Below are 17953 nucleotides of genomic sequence, written 5' to 3'. Positions count from 1 at the left end.
GAAAAAACACCAGTCAGTGTGGTTCATTTCATATCGTGTAAAAATCTCTTTCTTTTAAGGTAAATGGCTCAGATTTCCATCCAAATGAAGACAGAAAAGTGAAAAATAAGAATCCAAACTAGTGTACGTCGCTGCTCTTTAGCCTTTTTTTGGTGAAAAATAGAGTTGGGTGCATACAGGATAAACAGCTGGGCGCCTTTTTTCCAATAGGATGTCATTAAAGTCTTGCAGAAGAAGGAAGCGCAGTGAGATGGCGTAACTGAAAACACATCAGGCGAATCTCAAACAGTGGAAAACAGTGATGAAATTATGCCACATTCTATTTGTTTCACGTATTAATCTGAATGTTTTCTGCTCCACACAGAAAACATCTGATGCCTTTTTTTTTTTTTACGAATAACCATTTATGAAAATATAGAAGGGGCCGCTCATAAAGTCGCCTACGGGGGGAATTATGAGCTGAATCTGCAGCTCTTCCTGGTTTTTTATGGCTCTTCACAGTGAGATTGCACTCTTTCTTTAGCTGTTGGGCTCCTAGAGAATCGTTTTCATCTGCAGAAGGCAGCTGTATTCAGTAAAAAATAGCAACTTAAAACAACTGTATACTATCTGCTCGCCCCTGGCAGTTTTTTGCTTGTGAACAAAGTTGAGAATTAGGCCCCTGAAGAGTTCTGATGTTTTCCTCAGGAGATGGTAGAGACCAAAAACAGAGACCGCTGGCCTTTCATTGGGAAGACTGATCATAATGTTGGCGGTTTAATGGTTTATCATACCAGCATACATGACAATAGTCTGCTTAGAACCTGTCTTCATATTAAAAAAGCAAGTCTACTTACTGTTTTTCAACTTTTCTGCCCCATCAAGGGGCAAGCACTTTATTTTGGGAAGGATTTTTAGGTGCATAGCAATTCAGTTTTCCTCCTGGTAAAATCCTCAGGAGTTTTCTCACCATCATCTTCCGTTTGACTCAGCAATCTCCATTCTGCTGTCACTTACATGTGAGTGAAAGAGTGTGTGTGTCAGATAGACAGAAGCGGAGGCAGAAACACGGGGGCAGACTTTGTCTATGTCCACATCTCTGCGTGTCTGCCTCGGGTGACAGCCGTGTGTCAGGGTCTCTGCTCTCTGCTCCAGATGGCCCAGCAAGTTGCTCCCGGGGTCCCCAGACTCTCAGTGCTCATTGACCAAGGCTGGGGTTCTCACGGCCTGGGGGCCTGTGGACTCATTGCTTCGGCCTGGCCTCTGGGGCCTTTGAGGCCTCCGAGGGGCTCCGGGGTCGCCCAACCGTGACAGCCAAGACAATAGGAGTGTCCTCACCCTGCTCCCCACCCACCACCTACAGCCCCTCTCAACACACAGTCACACACCCCGGTGTTTGGCCTGGACATCCTCGATCCCCGCAGGCAGACAGTTGCCGTGTCATCCAGCATTAGTTTTCCTCCCAGCTAATCAATAAAATACTTTAACGTGTAGGTATGATAACTGTGTTGCAAAAATGCATCGTATCTCATCTTTATCAATTTAAAAATATATATAAAATAAGTCATAATTATAGAAGCTTTATAAAACACCCTTCCTACACATAAATCCACCTCCTCACCGTGAAGAGCGCAAACATGTAAGTGGATCAAATCCATCACCAGCTACAAAACGTCGCTTTTCGGTGAGCAGAAGCAGTTCTGACAGATCTATTTCCCACTGACTGAAGGTGATTTACATGTTTAGAAATCACTGAGAGGAAACAAGAAGGCAAAAAAGAGAAAGAAAGTGGAGTTCTAAACAACACATCTCAACACTGGTTTTAACAGCTTGGCTGCCACTTCATCAAATATTGAATAAATCATTTTCTTGGCACAGTATGAACACAGCTGCAAAAAAAAGAGAGAGAGAGAGAAAAAAAGAACAAAATCACACACACCAACACGCACACGTCCACACGCACATGCTAACACGGACACACAGAATGCCTTGTAGTTTTGATAAAGCAGCAGCTTTCTCTTTTGTTTTGCAGCCGAGCAGGGATTAGGCAGTGCGGGCCTTTGTCCTGCGGTTTTCCAGTTGAGCAGAACACAAGAGCCTCTACCTCCACTAATACAGTCAGACCTCCCAGCAGGCCTTTCACCACACAGCCGCTAAGAACCTGCTGCCTAAAAGATGCTTTTCAATGAGTTATCAAATCTCCTCTATACTGTCCATGCCTTTCAACCGAGTCTCTTTGTCTATTCTTTTCAATGGAGCATTGAACACATCAAATAGAACTGATGGGCAGATAGATGGACAGCAGAATGTAGCAGAGCCATATTAACCTCTTTCAGACACTGCCGAGTACAGTAAAGGTACTCGGTTTAACGTATAACAAACCTGACTGAGAACTTGCTAAATTGGAGTCGTTTTACCATTTTTATTTAGCCACACAGGACAGTGAACAATTTACTTGTTAATCTAAAATAATAAGGAAAAGATTTATTGACAGTGAAAATGATAACTTGTTGCAGCTCCGACAGTAAGCAAACATTTTTCTGAACAGCATTAAAACAATATTTTAGTCCACAGGAAGATTAATCGCAAGTCATTTTCAAAGCAAACACTCTCAACGCTTATTCAAGCGCCTGAAATATGAGTATTTGCATCTTTTTCAGTTGGTTTCATTACTCTAATTTCTTTATTGCTCTCCACTCTCGGAGCATGTGAGTCACATTTTAACTTCTTCCTTTTGGGACCAAACTCTATACCGAATAATCAATAATGGAAATATAGTAATTGTTAGTGGAAGCCCTCAAAACCAGTCTACAACACAAGTAGTGCTAAAACCGTCAGATGTTAGTCGACGGGAAAATTAGATGGCAACAGCTTCTCTTCATGCAAAATATCAAAAGCAGTGCATGAAAGCCGTCATTTAGTCAACAGTAAAATTGAATAAAAATGATTCTGATTGCCACTGAAGTCATTTACCGAGAGCGATCCTGAACATTTATGTTTATTCGCTCCTCAGTTGTAAAGATTTGCTTCTTTTTCTATCATTTTAAAGTGAAAATCTTCTTGTTACTGGTGCATTTGAAAGAGTCTCCTGCAATCATCGCTTGCAGCAAATTTATTGAGGAAAATTGACTTGTCTTTACGGGCATCTCTGTTTTCTCTCATGTTGGTGGCAAATGACTAATTAGACCTGTTTAATGGTTATTGATCTGCTTCAAAGAAAGATGATTTTGTTACATTCTCACCATCGTTCTTGGGTTTTGTAGTTTCACGACTGCCATCAGGCTGGATGTGGAGGCTCTCAGCGGCAGGTTGGGCACAGAGTACAGCAGGGGTTTCGATGAGTTCATTAGGAGGCCACGTCATTTATGCACAGTCACACATAAGGCAAAGGTCAGCCAGGATTACCCAGGTGGCCACTGCATGTGGGTGTCAGTTTGATTTTTAGACTGCACTTTAACCATGCTGTTGCTCCACAACCTGGTAACCGCTTTGAAATCACCACGCCTTTGCTGCACTGCATTGAATTCGGTGTCACGCATGCTCATTTGGAGCTGGGAAACAGCTACAAAGCGACAGTTTGTGCATGCACTTCAGATTGCTTTTAATATCGGGAGGCGAGTGGGAAGTCCACTCCACTTCACACTGTGGTGGAAACAGAGGGTGGGCAACAAGGTAGGAGGGGGCGCAGGGAATAAAGCTCTGGTAGGATTTAATCTAAGGTCACCGGGGGGACACACGGAGAGAGGATCCAACCAGTCAGCTATCTCTAAGTGCTATTTCTATACTTTTTATACATTTCCGAGCTGAAACTCTTCGGTCTACTGGGATAAAAGAACAATGCATCCAAGGGGAAGTAGCTTGATAAGCTCCGTCTGTTCACTTTTACAAATTGCTATTCAGGTGGGCTGTATTCATAATTCATCAACATGGGTCAGGCTCATGATCATGTTGACTTAACATTTGGTCTGACATTTCAGCCCTGCTCACGCCTGTCATTAGCTCTCGCCACACGCTACCTCATCAAAGTCAGTCACACAAGCGAGGAGGGGAGGGAGGAGATGAAGAAGAAAAACAAAACGTTAACACAGAATAAAAAAAACCCAAAACGATACAGTTTAAAAATAATACCTCGTGCATACAACGCCCGCGATATTTGTTCAGTTGATTGTTTTGTTAAACAAACACTGCAAAAGTGGGATGACGGCGCGGGATAAAGATAGACACACACCGTAATCCGGCAAACACACGCGCGTGCGAAAACGCACCCTTAAACCCGCTGAACCGAAGCTCAGCCCCCAGCTCAGGCTTTCTTGCGGTAAGTCTGTATCATCAGCCATCATCCAGCGCTTCCCTAATGGGAAACGAGTTGGTGCCAAAAAAATGTCGCCGCGCAGAAAAACTGGAGCAGCAACACATTTCTGCCAATAACAACACCACCATGTTGATTCCAGTGGGGTGATATTGGATGATATTGACTGTTGGGAGTATTGCTGTGCTTCTCAAAGTCATTTCCGACCAAAGCAAGGACATCGACACACATCCAACACATAGGCGCACTTGCTGCACGCACTAACACCAACGCCGGGCTAATCGGAGTGCAGACATCGAACAGGAGAGTGGAGGCAGCGCATACTGACAACCTCCTTTCTGTGGGTGACAGCTCTCCATCAGTCTACATCAAACAAGTGCATACATGCAGGCACACTCACACACAAGTGTACACTCCGTCTGATTGGCCGTTGCAAACCTGTTTCAACCTGCCACCAAATAAACTGTGCTGTGTACTATATATGTGTGTGTGTGTGTGTTTGCAGAAATAGCAGGTGTGCACGCTGAGCTCATCATCTCTGTAACTGATGGTCATCTGTCATCGCCCGGTGTTGATAATCTTCTTAGGGACGGGGGTTTGTCCGAACAAGATGAACACCAGCCTATCTACTGTATCGGGAGAAACTAATCTGTGCTCTCATTTACTGGAGCCCAGACTGTCACAGAGTGGTCCGGCTGGTAAAAATTCGATGAATCGCAGTGAAGGTTGTCAATGGGACGATTGCGTGAGGGCGACATGTGAGGAAATACGGACCGCTGCTCTTACCTGCAACTTGAACTAGATCTGCAGTGGTGACGTTCTTGGGGTTCGGACCGACTCTGAACGTCAAGGCAGGGCCAAGGACGCTGCAGATAAACAGCAAAGGAGAAACAGAATGAGCAGGTTTTTGGAAAAATGTGAAGACGCTCAACAGCTCAGGTCCATGATCTGTGAAGATCGAACTACGGGTGAGCTTAGCATAAAGACTGGAAGCAAGTAGAATCAGCCATTCGAGCTCGATGTTTACAAAATCTCTAACAACTACTGATTACTGTAATATTACACAAATAAGAAATGTCATATGAAACGCCTGTACAGCTGCTGGCAGGTTAGATTTTTACACTTCTAAATGATATTTTGATAGTTACCTTAATAAGGAAGTAGGAATAGAAAGTAACAACTTCTCAAAAAATATAGAAACATGCAACTGTAAAACCAAACTATAAAATGCACAGAATAAAACGTTGAAATTACTTCCACCCTGTGACATGTAAACCACTCTTCTATGGGGCCACCTGTTCAAGTGAGAGTCACAATATGAAGCCCCCTAGTGGACGGTGAAGTCACACACATTTTCATAAAGTAATCAGATTAAATTTTTCGCTGTAGAAAGAAGTTTTCGTCCCACGCAGAGTGTACAGTGGACGCTAATGTTTATGTCACTTTTGAAACTTAAAGTAATGTAAGTACTTCCACGCATTAAATGCTGTATGGTCATACTTTCCCCCACGCCACGCTCCATATTATCCGTTGTTGATCTACACACGTCTGTTGAGATCTACAATGGATAATATGGAGCGCGGTTGTACGTCATTGTCATGGGACACTCTCACAAACAAAATCACGGTTTAGTAACGCAGTATTGCAGTAACGCAGCGTGCTTACGGGAAAGGAACAGTAATCTAATTACTTTTTGCAACAGTAATCCCTTACTTTACTTGTTACTTGAAAAAAGTATTCCGATTACAGGAACGCATTCTCTGGTCTGATCAAAACATGTGAATCCATCCACATGAGTAATAAAGGAACAGCCAAAATTACCAAGTGTTAAAAGCAATGTTGTATGTAGGAATATGTTTAAAAATATGTATGTTAAACAGAGATGTGATTAAGTGTTTGGGAAAGCAGAACATTTTGGGGGAAATGACTCCTATAAGCAGCACAGCAAAGGATCATAAAGATGCTAAATATTGACTCAGAAGCCCTCAGGCATATGTTTCACCAACAGATCAGAAATATTAAGAAGAGAAACTGTAAATTACCCAAACAACAAACAAAACCTCCCCCAGAAAATATGTGGAGTGATCATGATTTCTGTTTTCCTTTCAAGCCTGAAATTGGCCAAAGAGCAAAGTACAGTCATGAGCGGTGCGCCTTGTTTTCCCTTCACCTGCGGTAACCTGCCTGTACTCTCTGCACCCATTTTCCTCTGTGTGGTCAGGAGTCAGCAACAGACTTCTCCCCCTGGAGGAGAATAAATGTTGAAGGTCCCCGAGGTTAGCCATAAAATAAAATCTAACAACCCTAGCAGACTCGGCGAGACCGCCCAGCAATGGTCAAGGGAAAAGAAAACCTGTGAAGCAATGTGTAAAGAAAAAAATCCTACTCATGTTTAGTGTAACCTCTTAAGATCCCAAATGAAATGATTTTTTCTAGAAGCAAGGAGACCATTTTTAACAACTAAGAGAGCAAACACACATCGACTGCACAGCAGTGAGTGTGGCTCGCTTTTAAACACGGACCAGCAAAGCAAAAGTGGGAAAAGGTAACCAATGTAGCAATGAGGTCATTTTCCTCAAGACTCAACATTAATATTAAAGCAGTGACGACTGAGACGCCGACAATGAACAAACAAACGATCATCACTTCCCAAATTTAGTAAAAACATGAAAAGGCCAGAATGAGCAATCAGCTTATTATCAAGTACTTTTATTATTTCATTCAGTCACAAATGGCTCTTTTTTTTTAAGCAAGTGAAAATTTAACCACCGAGGTGCGAAAATTTGCACCTGTCTCTAATACAAATCTGCTTATTTGAACAATTTGTACAATAAAGACCAATTTTCTTTGCTTCTAGCGTAGTGCTAGGCTTTATTCTGTCTTCTTTAAGATATTATTACCGTCACATAAAATTGTTCTATTTCTTCTTTCTTTATGAGTACATTTTGTCACTTGTTTAAAGGAAACAAGACTTCTGGAATAATGAAGTAATTTAACACTGGTACACAGAGGAACCTGTTACAGATTATTTCTGTGTTAGAAGTTTGTCCATGCAGTGCAGATTTGTCCATGATGTGAATCTCCTTTTCCACCACATGCCAAAGCTGCTGCACTGAGATCTGCTTACTGTGGAGGGCATGTTCAAGAAACCAGTTTGAGATGTTTGAACTTTGTGACACGGCACTGATGGAAGCAGCCAACAGAAGACCTGTACGCTGTGGTGATAATGGGATGGACAACAATTCTCAGGTAGGCTGTGGTGTTTAAACAATGCTCAGTTAGTAATAAGGTGCTGAAAGTGTGCCAAGAAAATATCCCCTACACCATTACACCACCACCAGAAACTTGAATGTTTGGTACAAGGCAGGGTGGAAGCACGCTTTCATGTTGTTTATCCCATATTGTGATCATACCCTATCCGAATGTCATGGCAAAAATTAAGACTCATCAGATTAGGCAACGTTTCTCCAGTCTCCTGTTGTCCAATATTGGTGATCCTCTGTTGACTGTGCCCTCAGTTTCCTGTTTTTAGCTAACAAGAGGGACACCAGGGGTGGTCTTCTGCTACTTCTACTGCTAATTCTGCTACATCTTGTGCATTCAGGGATGCTCTTCTGCATACCTTGATTGTAATGAGTTTTAATTTGCGTTGGTGTTGCCTCCTATCAGCTAAAAGCCATTCCTCTCTGAGCTCTGACATCAACAACGTAGTGGTTGGTGTGCCTCATTTTAGGACTATTCTCCGAAACCTCTAGAGATGGTTCTGTTGGGAAATCTCAGCAGTTTCTGAAATACTCAGACCATGACACATTCAACTCACCTAAATCACCCGTCTTCCCCATTCTGATGCTTAGTTCAGACTTCCGTATGTTGTCTTGGCCACGTATACATGTTTACATCCGTTGAGTTGCTGCCATGAGATTGGCTGTTTAGCTATCTGTGCTAAAGAACAGTTGAATGTTGAACTTAATGGAGGTATTAAGTTCTTAATAAAGTGATTGCTGAGTGTATAGTAAAAGTGATAAAACCATAGACTTATTTAGTTGCATTCAGACTGTATGAGCTGTATGTGGCTGTACTTTTCTTCTCCCCAGTTTTTATGCTAAGCGGAGTTAAGCTAACCAGTTGGCAATGCTTATCTTACTCTCTAAGTAAGTGAAGAGAGTGGAGACAGCTTTAAAGAAGTCCAATGAGTCTGAAAGAGCTAAAATTAAGGAGATAAAATGTGTTTAGTGTATATGACTTATATAACAGCACATGTATAGATGTTTTGTCCATAATTTACTGACAGACGACAATAAGTAACACTGAAAAGAGAGCGTGTGGGGGTCCCATTTTTGGCATTTCAGTACATCATCATGTCGGAATTGTTATGTCCAGGAAAGTGCACGTACATTTCTAGTGTACTTCCTGCCAGACTGTACAACAGAGAGCGAGATTCATCAGACTGCCAGAGTGCTGTGACCCAGACCCACTCACCATCAGTCAGCCTGGTACAGAGGCAGCAACGCTCACTCGGCCAGGAGCAATAACACGGGCAAATACCGCCAGACAGACGGACCCAGCCGTGCACTGATGCATTTGTGATCAGGCACACACACACACACACACACACACACACACACACACACACACACACACACACACACACACACACACACACAGAGGTCTGAAGGAAATATGTCCTTCTCTAACGCCTTCACCTGGCCTCTGTTTGCTCTCGTAAATGTCAATGTTTCCACAATCTTTACCCCTGCCTTCGTCCTCCTTGGCCGAGGCTGTTCTGCCTGAGATCTCAATGCATCTCAAATTGAACTGACGTGATTTCTTTTTCCCTTTTTTTTTCAAACCGCACAAACCCTATTTAAATATACTGGGAGGCGGGGGGAGACTGCCACAGTTGGGAGATGAAGTTAAGATAGATAAGTTATCTAGAGGACTTCGCACTGCCTCCTGTGTTATCGGATGTGTGAGCTTGGACTTCATATTAGCTCTGCTGGTGGGACACGAGGAGTATGTACGTGCAGAGCGCTTGGCGGGATATTGGCAGGATGTGTTTGTGTGTGTGTGTTCTTGCACAGACTGTGTGTGAGGATGGACCAGTGAGTGTGTGTCCCACTCCCCCTAGTGTTTCTAGAGAGTAAAACCCTTACGTCATCTGAAAAAGGAACATTTCATCCCCTGCCCATCATCATCCAGCTATTTCAAGTCTCTTTCAAAAGGGGAATATTTTATGCTGATTATCGTAGGAACAAGCTCAAACATAATTGTGTTCGGCATCTCAAAATCTTAACGGCGCCCAGGCCTCCTCTTCTCATACTCTCTGTCTGAAAGTCTTTTCTGCCTGCCTGTTGTCGTATTTGAGTATCTCTCCTCCTCCTCTCTTACCATCAGAGCTCATCAGAACGAGTGTGAAAGAGAGACCCCCCGAAGCAGGGCGGCGTGCTCCGACCCAGCTCTTGTACTCCAGCCGACTCATATTCAGACAGAGGCTTTCAAACACTCACCTGTCGAGGCCGCACAGCACAAGGCACAATAAGCTTGCATCATGTCCTTCGCCTCGGCTATTTCTACATGAATGCGCTTTCATTACTTTGTAAAAAGGAAAAAAAAGGACGCAGATAAACAAGTCAGACAAAGAGGAAATTTGCTGTATTCTTTCTTCCATATCAGAATGACGTGATGTGTTTCGGAAAGCTTTATTTCAAGCAACTGTGTGGTTTTCACACTGGCTAAATGACTATAATGAGCAGGCACCATTGATACTGTACACTCACAGAAATGCTGAACCATATAACATTTAATTCTCTTTTATGAATATTATGAATTAGTTATTAGTTGCAATGAACTCACGTACATGCAGAGAAATACTGCTGGGTACGTTTTATAGTGTAAAAAACAATGATGATGGTTTTTCAAGCATCTGTGGCAACATTCGTGGGGATATTGATTTTCAAAGGACACTGGGGACAAAGGTATGTGTGGTTTATTCCCACTGATTCTAAAAACACGTGTATTATTTCTCTGTGTTATCATTATGACTCCAAAGAAGAGGACACATCGTCATTTGTACATCTTTGTATGAACCCCCCACCCCCACTTCACTATTGTGACGTAAGAAAAAATTCACTGCTTGTTCAAATATAGTGAAAACTTGAGTTTTATGAACTCATGTCTATGCCTGTTGTTACGTTACGTTTAAATCAAACCACAGCAACCAATCTGATAGTTTGTCTTCAAATTAATCAAAGAAGGTTTTTATTCCCTTTGTAAGTTGAACTTTTGTAAACATTATATATTGTAAATATTGTATACTTCTTTAAATTCTGTAAACAGATTAAACTCAGTGTAATCCTAATTCATACTACATTTTGTGGTGCTCATATTCAACTCCATATTTCTATTCCTGGACTCTACTAGAGTAGCTGTGCATGAATCACAGTTTATAATCATGTGTATTCATTTTTATACTGAGCCTTAATTGGTGCAGTCAGCTTAGTGAGTGTTTGAAACAAACTGTTTTGGCTCCTCTCACTTCTTCTTATTGGCTGCCCCTCACAAACCAAAGATCTGACCAGCAGGTACGTCTGCGCTCACTGCCAGAGATAACCATATTAAGCATTATTAATCATCTCTGTGACAAGATGAAGGTAGAACTGTGTAAAATTGGGTGTTTAGACCAGCCTGAAAGCATGTGGCTACATGTAATGTGATTACTTCCTATTGTAATGGTATAGATATGACAGGAAATAAAGAAAAGCATAATAATTGCACCTTAAGTAGCACTTTAAATGCAGGTACCTGTGCTGTACTATCCTGTAGTCAACTTTCACTCAGGTCTTTCACCCCTTTCTAAACGAATAATAGCCCACAGCAATAATACCCTCTAATTGGGTTTGAGTGTCAGGAGTTGATTCTGAGTGATATGAAATGACAGGTATAATAACAAAATGAACGAAATCAGCGCCGGCACTATGCTACGTCCTCCTCGTCCTCCTAAACCCAAAGGTTGGATTTAAAGATCGAGATCAGAACGCCTCCTTGGCTACATTTATTTTAAGGCCCCTGTGCGCATTTTCGATGCTTAACAGTAGATACAGAACGCTCTGATAGTTTCACCCTCTCAGGAACTATTATCTGAGCCCGAATACTCTGTATCTACAGTTTCAGTGCAGCCTCACGCTGCACTGCACCGGCTTTGGTGTTCATATGCTGCGAGTGTTACTGAACCACCCAGATTTTACTCCTCCTGCAGGAGTGTCTTGAAAGGCTTGTCAGATCTTCGGTGAACATGTCTCCTCTGCCTCCTACATGGTCTGACACCAAGTGTACAGCAGAACCATGGTACAAGCACAAAACAGCCTGGGTTCAAGGACAGTTCGCCTGCTCATTAATATATTAACCGCCTCCTGCTGACTACTTTCTCGTTTTCCAGCTCTCTATTCACTGCTTGCTTCCCTTTCGTTCGCTTCCTCTCTTTGCTTCTAACGAAAAATCGTTTGATGGCTTGACTGCTCTCTTTTTTTGACAAGGCGCACAGTGACAATAGCGGCTAGGCAGTGTTTTGAATACAATGGAGACATCAGTATGTGTCTGGAGGTAATTAGGCCTGATTTCGCTCCCCGCGAGAAGTCAAACACTCCGAAAGGTCAAAAAAACAACAAACGCCTACAGTTTGTGGCAGTGTAGCAGAGCATTTTCACAATGCTCAGAGCAACTGGACAACCTTCATTCTGCTTCCTCATCCTCAAAGGCACAAAACAAAACATTTCAAATGAGGCCAATTATCCTCTGTTCGATGTATGGTTTGTAAACGGCACGGTAAATCATTATTTGCAACAATGTGGGATGTTTTTTGTGTCTGTACATACGAGAGCTGGGTGAGGTCTGCAACATGGAGGCTCAATCTCTGGGTCAGATGCTCCATCAGGTCCGTGCCCTGGTCAGTGGTGAGGGAGCTGGGGGTAAACACACACACACATACACGGAGAGGCGTCAAATTTTTAGGTTCACACCCATACAACATACAACCGTTTAGCCATTAAAATGTAATTTTTTTTAGGGAGATACTGTCACAATTCATACCCACAATTGGGTCATTGCACACAAGCGAATGCTACGGTCGTCTGAATGGATGTGCTGCACGCATTTGCAGACACATACAAACACAAACAAACACACAAAGCACCGTGCCGAGGGAAAAGGGATCAGCTGCCTCTTCAGGCTTGGTAAATCACCTGCTTTTTTCCAGCAATGAGACAAACAATAAGGTGCAAATGGAACCTGCATGAGGTGTAATGGCTGTATCATATGGACGCTCCTTTCTCTCCCTTTCCTTCTCTCATCTTTCTTCTTCTTCTTCGCCTACATTGGCGTTCTCTCACCGACGCGCACGCACACTCAAAAGTAAAACACGATAACACAGAGAACACAAACAGCCGGGCACGCACGCGCCCTCACGGTGAGATGAGAATAATAAGGTGCAAATGGAATGGAGGTGAAGTGTAATGGTGGTCTGATAAAGCCATGCCTCATCTCAGCTCAGTCCACGGCTGCTCTCTCACTGGGAGAGTAAATCGGCAAGGAAATAGACCAAACAAAGGCAATCTGCTGGCCAGCGCGTCGTATGAAGAAATGAGGAGGGCATCCACACAGACCCACTCAGAAAGCCACTTTATTGTTGACAGCTTAACCTGGAATCACCGAGACTGCCGAGTAACTGCAAGGTGACATGCAGGACCAAAAAAAAAAAGTCATGGATCATAATGAGACATCGTTCAAATTTTGTTACCACCTCATTGCGGAGAAATGTGAAATAAACTGGGAAACAATTTCATGCTGCACTGGATATTGAGTGCAATATCACTTATGTGTTTTTTTGTGGTTTTTTTAAGATACTCGGCATCATCTTGAAGTTTAAAAAAAAAAATTTTTTTTCCTTTGGACATACTCTAGTCAGAATTATGCTGACATATTTTGTTTAGCCTGCATTTGACACCACATTACAGAAGCTTTTCTTCAGCAGAACAGTGTGCCGTGCATGAGCGGCTGATTCACTCCACCTTTGAGAGAGTGGGAGGTTCTTTCTTTTTTTTTTCCCTACACTTTTCGAGGGGTTTTGAAAGTTAAAGATTCAACCAAGCAATTCCAGACACGTCTGCATCCCTCTGTGGTAATTCTAGCAACAGGAGTGACTTGGTTGTTGATGCTAGCACTTTTCCCCTTGGGTTTCTCTCTGTCTCCTTCTCTTCTATCCATACCTTTCCATTTCCCCCTCCACATTCACCATCCCATCCTCTTGCTATTCCCCAAACCCCCCACTACCACCGCCACAATGTCAGGAGCTGTCAGATAAGCAGGTTTGCGTAGCGTCACTGCAGGGTGCAAAGAAGCTGGGGATAACAACTGTGCAATCATGAGGTCTGCAGCAAAAGCACAGACACCTGTACAGGCCAACTATAGGCATGCACTAGGTGGGCTGAGGATAGACAAGAAGGAGGAGGGGCAGACATTTCACTCAGAAGGTGACCTGTTTCTTTCCCCTGGCACACACTCACCTACTAAATTGTGTGTTGACGTCTTAATCTGCTACTCCTATTTGTGTGGCAATAAGGTGACAAAGACTGTACCCAGTGGACCTTTATGAGAGTACGTGTGTTGAACAGGTGAAGGACAACCCTCTGACACTGGACTTGATAACGCTATAAAGGGATTTGAGAAAGGGCCAGGGGCGAAGACAGAGTCGATAGGAACTTATCTTTGCTGAGCTTGAGAGGTAAGAGAGAAGGAGAGAGAACTTGGCTGCCTTTGCTGACAAAGTATCATCATTAAAGCTGTAATACAACACAGTAATACCTACACACTGAGGGATCTATCAGCCCTGCTTTTCTAATCAGGTACAACACACAAAAAGGATTTCTAACTACAGTATCCTGTAGCATAGAGAAGTTCACATGTGGGTGGTTTTGATAGAGGATGCATGCAGTTTAAGGTAAGCTAACAAAGAAGACATTTGCTGAGTATCAAGCTCTGTTATACAAGTCTGTCTTGAAAGAAGTGCGTCACTGTATCACCAGTAAATGGAGGCAGCTGTAAAGTTATAATTATAAGAGCCCAATGAGGAATAAGACAGGGACTCGTGCTGTTGCTGATGTTAAACACAAATGTTATTGATGATGGCTGTACTGACATACAAAGTATTTCTGAAATTTATGGGTCTGCATTGCACTGCATTGTCAGGGACAATCATGTCATCCCTTTACATACTACAGCTCAATGTTTTCAATCCTATACTGCAATTTATTTTTGTGGAGATGCAAACTGCAACATCCAGTGTCTCATCCCATGACATTTGTCTCCAGGTTGGTATAAAAACACCACAAAATACAAAACACATCATGCATTAGAATTTAATTTAAATTCTAATAAAGGCTTCTAGTTTTTTTATGGCTAGTCAGATTATATATATAGTAATGTGGAGTAGCATGAGGCACTGGTGCTTACCCTAACATTAGAAAGAAAAGAATTAAAACTGAACAATTAATAAAGACTGAACAAGTATAGCCTGTTTGGAAGGGATACCAAGAGAAATCATCTAAAAAGAACATGGCAGCATGGCTTAAGTTTGAAAAGTTGCATCTTCTGGAACAATGTCCTCTGGACAGACCCACAGTGGAAATGTTTGACTGTAATACACAGCACCATGTTTGACGAAACCAAACACAGCATATCAGATGTCAACCGGTGGCTGAAGGGTATTGATTTGGGCTTGTTTTGCAGCCACAGCAGCTGGGCACCTCTGAGTGAGTGAGTTGACCATGAACTTTGTATAACAAAATATTCTTGAGTCAAATGTGAGGCCATCTGATCCACAATTAAACCTCAGCCCAAGCACAGCAGCAAATCTACAACAGAATGGCTAAAAAAGAGAAGAATGAAGGTGTTACAATGGTCCAAACTGCAACCCTCAGCCTGATTGAATTGCTGTGCTGGGTTATTAAGAAAGCTCTGTAAAGAAGAGTGGCGAAAATTCCTCCACGGTGAAAGCGAGCACTGCTAAAGGTGGTACTAAAAACTATTGAATTTCATATTACTGTAAAGTAAAAGTTATCCGTGCACTCAAATTTCATCAGTCACATCCAGCCTACAAGTTTTCTAGATAAGAATCCTTCATTTTCTATACAATCTTAATTGTTATTATTTATATCATTATTTATGTTTAGAAGCATCAAATGGACTTTTCCACATGTGTGGGTTTCACAACCATGATCAGTGTGTGTGAATGATGATCATTTATCTAAAACAGGAATCCCACTGGGCTTTGTTCTTGGCCCACTTCTCTTTAGTTTATGCTTAAATGACTTACGCAGAAAAGATTTTCTCAGCATTTGCAGTCCATCACAGCAGGATTTAAAAAGCTCCTGTCTTACACTTAACATCCCATTCAAGAAAACAGCACTAGTTTGGTTCTCTTTGTTTTAGAGATGTCAACTATTCCAACCTAAAATTTAGAAAGATATTAAAATTGTTCCAAAAAGTGGGAGAAACTTTTTGGGATTTCCTTACCTGGATGATTGAGCATGCATCAAGACATTAAAAATGTGCACTTTGTTGCAAAAGCAGATTCAGTTATTAGTCATTAGGGTGATATCTGGCTCCCAAGCAGCATCTCTGTATCAAGCAAGCTTAATTTAGTGATATGTAATTGAGCAACTAATAATATGAATAGGAAGTTGATAAGATAAGGCTGCAGTCATGTTGTTAAGGAAATTACATTTGCTTTAACAATATAAACTCAACTATCTGTCTAAATAATCACATCTAAGGTGTTCAGTGACCTGGTGGCTCTTATCAGGGCATCTGGCTCAGTAAAACATGGAGCCCCTCATCCATAAATCCTAATTTAGACAAACAGGTTTTTCTGGTCAACAGCATTACTGTGATCTTCAGAAGGCTTAGGGTTTAGTTTGGATTTCATTTCACCAAAAAACTTTTGTCAAGTTTAGGAAAATATGAGAGGTAGTAATTTCTTATATATGTATAAACATCATATGTTTGAATCATACTTACTCTGTGCCGGTGATGATGTAGCCAAAGTGTCTGTCCTTCCCTCTGCTGGAAAACTCCTTCACTCCCACGTGGACCAGCTGGGTTTTGACTTTCATGTCCTTCTTCTGTGGCTCCTCCAGCTGCTTCCTTCCTTCTGGGCCTTGAATCCTCTGCATCCACTTGTCAATGTCAGAATCGACCTGAACGTCAGGGTCCTCTGCCCCACCGGTCAGCCGCAAAGTGGACCCTTCCTTCGCAGGTGCTGTCATGGTCTTCTCCTCCCAGCGGTGGGGGACGGGAACTTGGTCTTGCGTTGTGCGGCTATGCACGTTCTCCAGTCCTACCATTTTCTGGAGCGGGGCTGGTTGCCCACTGTTGACCTCTGGAGCGTTACCAAAGGGCTCCATGTTGAGGTAGTCCAGCAGCTTGGAGAAGAAGGCGGTATGCTGTTGTGAATCAAGAATGAATTCTCTTTAGAATAGTGGAGACATTTTCCTTTTAGGTCTACCTACACATTACTTTTGTCTCCTTACAAAAGAGAATTAATCAAGAGAAAGTCTGTTATCAGCAACTGAAAAGATATGAATTTGTTCTGCATTCACCAGCGTTTCTCAGTGTAACTGCCAGTCCAAGGTCTAATAACATCTTTTTATTTTACCAATTTTAAAGGCTGCTTAGTAGATTTACTCATTTACCATTGTTAAACAAGAGTTTTGTGACATTGTGCAAAATAATTCTGATTTCAAAACGTTCCATCCAGCGAAAACGCTGGGGTCAGACAACAATCAAGGAATTTTCTACGTTTCTGCAGCTGCAAATTTGCTTTCAAGTTCTAATAATGCCAAAGTAAATGGTAGTCTGCACAACTTTCAAATCATCCCCGTTTTAAAAGTGTTCAAAAGAAAATAAAATGCAAGTTTGGACATGTCTCACTCCCTGAGAAACCAATTTGTTGGTTGGGCAGATTAATTTTACATTCACCTTGTCAACGGGCTCTTTGTCTGCGCCGTCTATTTTCTGGCCTGGAAACAAACACAATATATGTGAGCAGATTGTGTGAAAACTGAAGTACTCTTTTGTATTTAGCAAGGAAAAAGAGTTATGACTCAAAATGAAAGACTCAAAAATACCTCTGGCAGCACTTTGAACAGAAATTACATAAACAAAGCCTTACTAAAGCATCTTCAGCTTACAATGTCTTATTCTGTCTTACATTTATATGCTCATCACTACCATGAATGCTGCAAGTTTTTATTCTCTCTTTCACCAGTAGACATACGGACCTTGCTGTTTCATTCTCAGTGTGTTTTTCTGGTTTAGATCCTGCTCTTTATCTGATTTCAGGTCCTGGTCCTGATTCAAATGCATTGCTGCCTGGGGCTCCCTGTTACCCTCCATGTTCCCCCTGGAGTCAGTGGCTCCTGGTCCTGGCTGAGCTTCAAGCGCAGGGCGCTCCACATCCACCTCCCGCAGAGCTCCTGTGATGACTTCAGCCAGCTGGTCCAAATCTTTGCCCATCAAAGCATCCATGTTGATGCTGTGCCTCCCCAGTTGGTTTACCAGATTCTGGATGAATCGCTCTGGACAGGAAAAGAAGGGTTGCTAGAGCATTTATAA

At 42.3% G+C, this 17953-nt stretch overlaps 1 protein-coding gene across 3 annotated transcripts in view; it reads right to left on the bottom strand.

The window, feature by feature from the left end:
* ptprn2 (protein tyrosine phosphatase receptor type N2) overlaps positions 1-17953 on the bottom strand; it is a 147665-nt gene that overhangs the window by 91673 nt on the left and 38039 nt on the right. For all 3 annotated transcript variants that reach the window (XM_082546246.1, XM_082546247.1, XM_082546248.1), the window contains exons 6-10: positions 17620-17916; positions 17318-17358; positions 16358-16782; positions 12160-12246; positions 5075-5154 (exon numbers count right to left, since the gene is read on the bottom strand). In XM_082546246.1, coding sequence (XP_082402372.1) covers positions 5075-5154; positions 12160-12246; positions 16358-16782; positions 17318-17358; positions 17620-17916 — 930 coding nt within the window. The remainder of the gene's footprint in view (positions 1-5074; positions 5155-12159; positions 12247-16357; positions 16783-17317; positions 17359-17619; positions 17917-17953) is intronic.

Source organism: Aulonocara stuartgranti, assembly GCF_965226115.1.
Source record: "Aulonocara stuartgranti genome assembly, chromosome: 9".
Lineage (NCBI taxonomy): Eukaryota > Metazoa > Chordata > Actinopteri > Cichliformes > Cichlidae > Aulonocara > Aulonocara stuartgranti.
Note: the sequence above shows the minus strand (reverse complement) of the source record. Positions and strands in the feature narration are given on the sequence as shown.